This window comes from Pinus tabuliformis, chromosome J (assembly GCF_031772625.1).
Source record: "Pinus tabuliformis cultivar Carrire ecotype Pingquan chromosome J, CPIR1, whole genome shotgun sequence".
In the NCBI taxonomy this organism is placed as follows: domain Eukaryota; kingdom Viridiplantae; phylum Streptophyta; class Pinopsida; order Pinales; family Pinaceae; genus Pinus; species Pinus tabuliformis.
The window spans coordinates 595,620,128-595,626,882 of NC_142295.1; the positions used below are offsets into that span (position 1 = coordinate 595,620,128).

General features: G+C 36.6%; 1 protein-coding gene across 4 annotated transcripts in view; it reads right to left on the reverse strand.

Annotated features, from left to right (window-relative positions):
• The window catches only part of HY2 (phytochromobilin:ferredoxin oxidoreductase, chloroplast / phytochromobilin synthase (HY2)), a 317,522-nt gene extending 312,304 nt beyond the window's left edge, over positions 1 to 5,218 (reverse strand). For 3 of the 4 annotated variants that reach the window (XM_089378185.1, XM_089378183.1, XM_089378186.1), the window contains exons 1-2: positions 5,075 to 5,212; positions 4,725 to 4,925 (exon numbers count right to left, since the gene is read on the reverse strand). In XM_089378185.1, coding sequence (XP_089234311.1) covers positions 4,725 to 4,916 — 192 coding nt within the window. In that variant the 5' untranslated portion in view covers positions 4,917 to 4,925; positions 5,075 to 5,212. Of the gene's footprint in view, positions 1 to 4,724; positions 4,926 to 5,074 lie in introns of all 4 variants that reach the window. The other variant, XM_089378184.1, reaches the window with a different exon arrangement.
• Positions 5,219 to 6,755: the final 1,537 nt, after the last annotated feature.

Here is a 6,755-nt window from a genome sequence, read left to right on the forward strand (position 1 = left end):
TCTGGGGTGTGGATGACAAATAAAATTATTATTTTTGATAGTGAGCTGCAACTAGCTGTTACCAAAGAAAATTACAAAGGCCAGTCCCTCCTCTCACTTAAACTGTTGTTGAACTGTGAAATCATTGTGTTCAATTTGTGGGTTGCCCTTTTTCTATTTTTCTTTTTTTTGGTTCATGCTATAATGAGACTTAACAAGATAAAACACGAGTAAGGGTCACACAAAGGTCAGAGGGGCGATCTATTGAGGGGCTACATAGCCGCATGGAGGGAGTAGCTAGGGGGGTAGTCTTCATTATTTCCCTTGTTGGAGGTTGAAGATTTCCTCTTCCCCATAGTGAACCCGAAGAATGGAGACACCTCGCTAAAAGTCATTCCTAGTTGGACCTGAAAGCTTGTGGAGTATGTTAGACAAAAGTGGGGGCAACACAGTCTTCCCAACTCCAAACTAACCTCACTGTCCAAGTTGGGAGACTGACTTAAGAGTAAATGTGATTCACAACCCAACACTTGGAGAGGTAAAGTTGTGGCCAAGGTAGGCATACCTCAACAACCATCTTCTTATTTAAAAAATCCAAAGAATTTTTAATTTTCTATTTTATTAAATAAAACAAATTATCCCCTAGCTTGCATTTTTCAAAATTTTATCTTAAGAATAGTTAGTAACCCTTGGGGTCTTTGAGCATAGATTTTAGATCTTATCCAAAGGATCATATACCATAGTTTAAACATCCAACCACACATATTTCACTGGTATATTGAGCTACTTTTTCAAATCTGCATTAAATTACAACCATACCTCTTTAGATTTTGCAGAGACCAAGGTAAAAGGGCTTCCTACAAGTAATTTTTAATCTAATAAAACCCTTGTGATAGATTTCATATTTTTATTTCAAACATGTATCCCTAAACTAGAAATATTTCTAGCTTATTCCAGTAATTAGGAATCCAATATATAGCCTGCAATTAATGGTTGGAACTTGGAATTTTACCCAGTGGGATTTGATCCCAAAACATATTTGTTGTAGATCCAAAGCTTAGGAAGGACGTAATTGATCTATCAATGTTGTTCTAGCTTCCCCACCTAGATTTCAATTTAGAGTGTATAGGCACTATTGGGCAGCCTATAAAGGGAGATTTGTTGTTGTTTTTCTATGTTTTTCTTGTAGATTTCAGATCTGCAGTCACAGGACAGCAAGCAAAAATACACAGGACATTTCCTTACCAAAGGTTCAATTCAAAAATAACGTACAGATTTAGTAAGTATATTAAAACTTTACTCATTTAAGTCATTTGCATGTTGTTTATCTTCAATTTTGAGTAAATCATTTTGCTGGTCTGCACTATTTTCCTGGGTAATTTACATTTTCAGATTAGTAAAATAGTAAACAATTAACTCCTCTCTTCACTCAATACCCCATTCAAGGCACTAGTCAATAATTTGTTGAGTGAAGTTGTTTTATATAGGGAATCCTTCCATAGCCATTCAAGTAGTAGTTGGGCTTAAAGAGTGTGGACTCCTTCGAAGGTAATAGTGGGCAATTGTTCTATGTATGTCATCTTAGCAGCTTGCAAAGACCTTGGCAAGCCTGCTAGTTTGGGCAGTAACAAGTTCTAACTCGAGACAATGTCTAACAAATAAATTGACACATATCCAATTTGGCCTTACTTCCTACAAGAATTAGAAGTATTGCAAGATTATTCCTCCTAAATCTAGATCTTGTATGAGGATGGCAACTCAAATTTGATAGTAGATACAAAACCAGTAAAGACAACTCTAAAAATAGTTTCGCAATACATTGTGGCAATGCGAAAACTAAATATTGAAGGAGTCAACCATAAAATTATGACCAAGGTTGAATGAAAAACTAACAATATCAGGATCGGAGATGGACAAGCAAACTACAAGAAATAATCAGAGCATTAGAGGAGCCAAGCACAAGGTCTTAGGTTTGATTAATACTACTACCGAGATAGACTTGAGGTTTCATAAGTCGGCAAAAATTGTTTGCAAAGGTAAGAGAACAAGTATAGTCACAAAGAAATGCTTTGACAATCCTACCACATCAAGTGCAACCATAGTGATGGCAGACTTGTGGATAGATTGAACATAGATTAATTTATAGGGTTGCCAAACTGACGATGACAACTATACAATCGCACATTCCATTCACGAAGCATCCATAACTGAATAAGAAAACCATCAAGCAGAAAGTGCAATTAAACCAACATCAAAGAGCATATCTGTTGCAGTAGAATAGAAAGGAGGAAGTTTGAATAGAACTCTTGGTTAAGGTTAGCCATGAAAATTAGACATAATTATTTGTCAAAAGAAGAATGTACAAGATAGCAAGAAAAACAATAGACACCTTACACCTTATGGTCCATGGCAAAGAACGATTAAGCAAAAATACTAGTTGATAATACTTTCCAAGGTAACCAAGAAAGATTATAGTGCCTGTACATAAAATACTTTCAAATAACAGAATTAGCTAAAAGTGCTTTCTAGGCTAGGGAAAAAGGGTTAGCATCCATGAAACCCCACGGGTTAGCTCAATTAGTGGATGCCCTTGTGTGAAAGTTCACAAAGGTCCTGTGATCAAATCCCTTTTAGTCCCTTGGGGTTATTAGCCGGTGGTTCAGTTGGCAGTTATGACCTTTTTCCACCCCAAAAACTCGGAAGAGGGGGGAAATCAACAGGGTCTAGCAAGGTACTAGTGTCCTCACTTGGGATGTTAGTACACAAGCGACGGACTATATTTCTATATCATAAACTAAAAATATTAAAAAATAAAATAGAAAAAAGGAAAAAGGGATTTAACAGCAATGAAACCATTGATGTTAAGAGGGTTTGGGTCGTAAGCCCATAAAACAACAAATAAGATTGAGAAGTGACCCAACATATTGCCCTAGCCAGAGAGAGGCGACATCATCATCAGTCTAATATGTGGCTTGACAGCATTGAGGCTGTCCTATTGAGACAAATGTGTATAGGTTGTTGGTTTTGCATATGAATATATGAATTGTAGAAGAAAAAAGGACCAGGGACATCTGGCCTTTTGTCTCGTACCTTGGATTGGCTCTTCATCTTCATTTATTCTTGAATCTCAAGCCCAACCTTCTGGCTAGTGGACTGAGGTCAGTAGAAGAAATTTTAAAATATCCACGCACACATGGATGTGTGTCTCGAGTTATAGCAGTAGCTACTAGCTACGCGTGCTTGTCCTCAAGAAGGATCATACCCTATATAAAAGAGCACTGCATGCACAACAAACATGGACCACTTACACTTTTTATGTCATGACTCATGATAGTGATGTTTAATTTGTAATGTGTTATATTAATTGCATGCTAAGAGAATGGTAGTTTCCACCTCGTCACTCCCAGCAAAAGGGGGGTCTTTAAATGACTTAATCTGTAGTCAACAGCAGAAGGAAGGGGACGTGATGGACACCATGGACGCTGAGTGATTGAATAACTGCTCCTCCTGTAGCGTTTGTTTCAAAGACCTTGCTAAATCAATAATGATCATTTTCAATTTCAATTTAATTCATTCGACATCTACTGCCAAGGAAAACAATCTGCATTTGGACGAGCAAATATAACTAGAAAGTCATCGTAAAGACAGTCTTTCATAATTGTAATCGTGATACTAACGAGTATAAGCAGAAGTTTGTTCTAAAACATCTCAGCATTTATTATACTGCTCAAATATTACGGAAAATTCCGCTTCAGTTGGTAAGAGAAATAATTAGTCATTCAAACACCAATCTAGGGTGAACTTTCTCTGTGCTAAGCATTTTCCACACTAAAAGGATTTGCCAATCTGGATGCTGACTTTGGGGTGCAAGTCCATGGCATAATGTAAGAGCATCCTCTCGCACTCTAGTACTAAAATTACCAGCTGTGTCGGTGTAATGTTTTGTGACCATTCGTTGGCTTGTGCTTGTCATCTACTTAATGTCCATAACAACTGAAATACTTAATATTACACTGGTATATCGATATCCCTGATTGAAATTTTATCCATAGTAATCCTCACCCTCTGTCACATCATACCGGATCCCAAATTGTGCAGAAATAAACAAACAAACTTATGCTGAAACCTTGGAAGAAAGCTCCATGGGTAATGAATAAAAATTTACCCCTACCTTATTCGATCGCGATTCAAGGATGCACTTTCCAGTTCATGTCGAGCACAGCTAAATTTAAATTTAGTATCATTCCAGTCCGATTGTCATATTTGCCAATCTAAGGCTACTTCAATTTCTGATGTGCTCTGTAGAATTGTTAATAATAAGCATGCTCATTTTAACTAACAATGGGGAGTGTGGACTAATTTAAAATCAAATTTGGTATCATTGCCACTCGGACTTTCATTTCTGCCATTCTACTGATACTACAAGTCCTGATGTGCTCTGTAGAATATGCCTATTTAACGAATAATGTGGAGTGTAGACCAATTTCAAAACATAACTAAGCTAAAATCCTGTTACGACAACTTGCATTACATTACATGCAGGTACACTGTAAAGGGATTTCCTAGAACATAACTCTGTGTGAAGGGGCGTTAGTCGGTGCAGGGCTACAAACGCCCTAACAAACTAAATGCAACAGCAGTTTCACTAAGTGACTGAAATGTATGTTTAACACTGTGCAGAAACATGACATCAAAGCAGAGTCTAGAAGAAATCTCTCTCTCACACAAGCACAAAGTGTCGTTACCTGCATAGGAAAAGGGAAAATCTCTGTATGTCGGCAGGTTTCCATAATGCCAAACTCTGCAAATTTATCGTATAATGACATTCTCGTCGTCATCCGCGAATCCACTTGCCTGTGTCTGTGCCTGTGAGTGTGAGAACCGAATTCCTGAGGCCCAGGGCAGTAGAGAACTGAAATTTTGCGAACAGACAGCATTCAGTCCGCCTGCAGGGCCGTGCATTCATTAGTTTGTATAGTTGAACATTGGAGGACCAATTAATTACTGACAACACAAATCCTCGACATCAAACCCTCCCTGCAACTTCTCCCATCCTTCAAATTATATGGTTAGAATTACGAAAACTCCAACGTACCTGGCAAATAACTTACTTTGTTACTCACACACCCACCACAATATAAGGAATGTCGTCCAACATAGACAGGGCTTGTGAAGAAAGCAGCTAGCCAGTGAACAGTGTTTATGTCGTCGAAATACAATTGTTAAGGCTTATCCGAATTAATTTGTAAGAAAGCATTAAACTACCTTATAAGGTAAATTTTAAATTTTATGTAAGTACGGTAAACTACCTTATAAGGTAAATTTTAAATTTTATGTAAGTACGGTACGGATGGAAAACTGATTTTTAACCTGGATCGCTTCCAAACTATTATGACAATTACGAAATCATGTCCGTACATGCATATCATATTATTTTAATGGGCTTTTTGCATCCCCAATTTCAAATTTCCTTACAAAATAACAAAAATTCAGATAGATTTTCATAAAATTTGGTAGAAATTTTGGGAAATCTGGGTTACAGTGCTCAAGTTTTAAGATTTTGGCTGCCCTATGAGTTTTTGATGGTGTTGAATATATTTTCACCATCAAAAACAGAGTTCAAGCACTTAGACTCTGTGATTTTTTAAGAAAAAAATATCAAAGGCGATTTTTTGCAGTTCAGACAAATTTGCTACCGCAGTGGACAGCTCCTTTCTGCCTATCTTATGATATTAATTTGCATATATTTTATCATTTTTGGATTTGAACAGATGATCTGTTATGATGGAGGAAATAAACACGTATTCTTAATTTTTAGAGTCACTTTATTTGAAAATGATATTTATATAAATTATCATGTTCATATGAGTTCTAATACTCTTTTTTCAACAAAGAAAAAACTAACAATTTGATATTAAGATAAGGTTGTTTATGTATAGCATATTTTATAATGTCCTTGAGTTCCAAAGTACATCATCCTAATCAACAAAATATGTCTTGATCGCATATTTACATCTAGTTATGCTTAACCATACATCTATGCTGAGATTTTGTCACTCATACAACATACAAATAGAAAGTCATCAAAAACAACTCTAATAAAGACAAAATATATCTACGCCATGTGAAGGATTGGCTTATGTGTAGTGGATCTTCCAAGATCCCTAAAGAGTGTTGTCTACGAAGGTTGAGTATAAGATCTCCACAAGTATTTGGGTATGTCCCTCCTTAGACAAGGCATCAACAATGCCATTATGCTCCCTGTATATATGGCTGAAATTCAACCCTAGAAAAATGTCTTCATCCTTCGAATTCTTTGTAGTTAGTGTATCAGTAAAGGATGATTGAAAACATATCACTTTAAAACCCACTCAATAGTCACCTTCGAATCCCCAAATACCTCCAAAGACTCTATGGATAGTCACTTTGTACAATATAATAAACCCCATAAAGCAATAATCTTTGCACGGGTGTTGGAGCCTACAGCCCCATGCCAACATATATGATAATGAGTACTAGGTCTAATAATAATGTGTGCACCACAACCACATATGTTATTCTTGGTCGCCCCATTAAAATAACTTGTCGGGCAACAACCACCGACATTCATGAGTTGTATATATCTTTGAGTGGCCTTGTCATGAATAAGCCCAGATTCTTTGTGATACGCAGTAATTTTTGTGCATATATATTTAATCTAATGTGCTTGGCCTTCAAATATAGATGTATTTCAGCATCTCCAAATACCCCTTATGATAAAAAGTGGCAAGGTATGA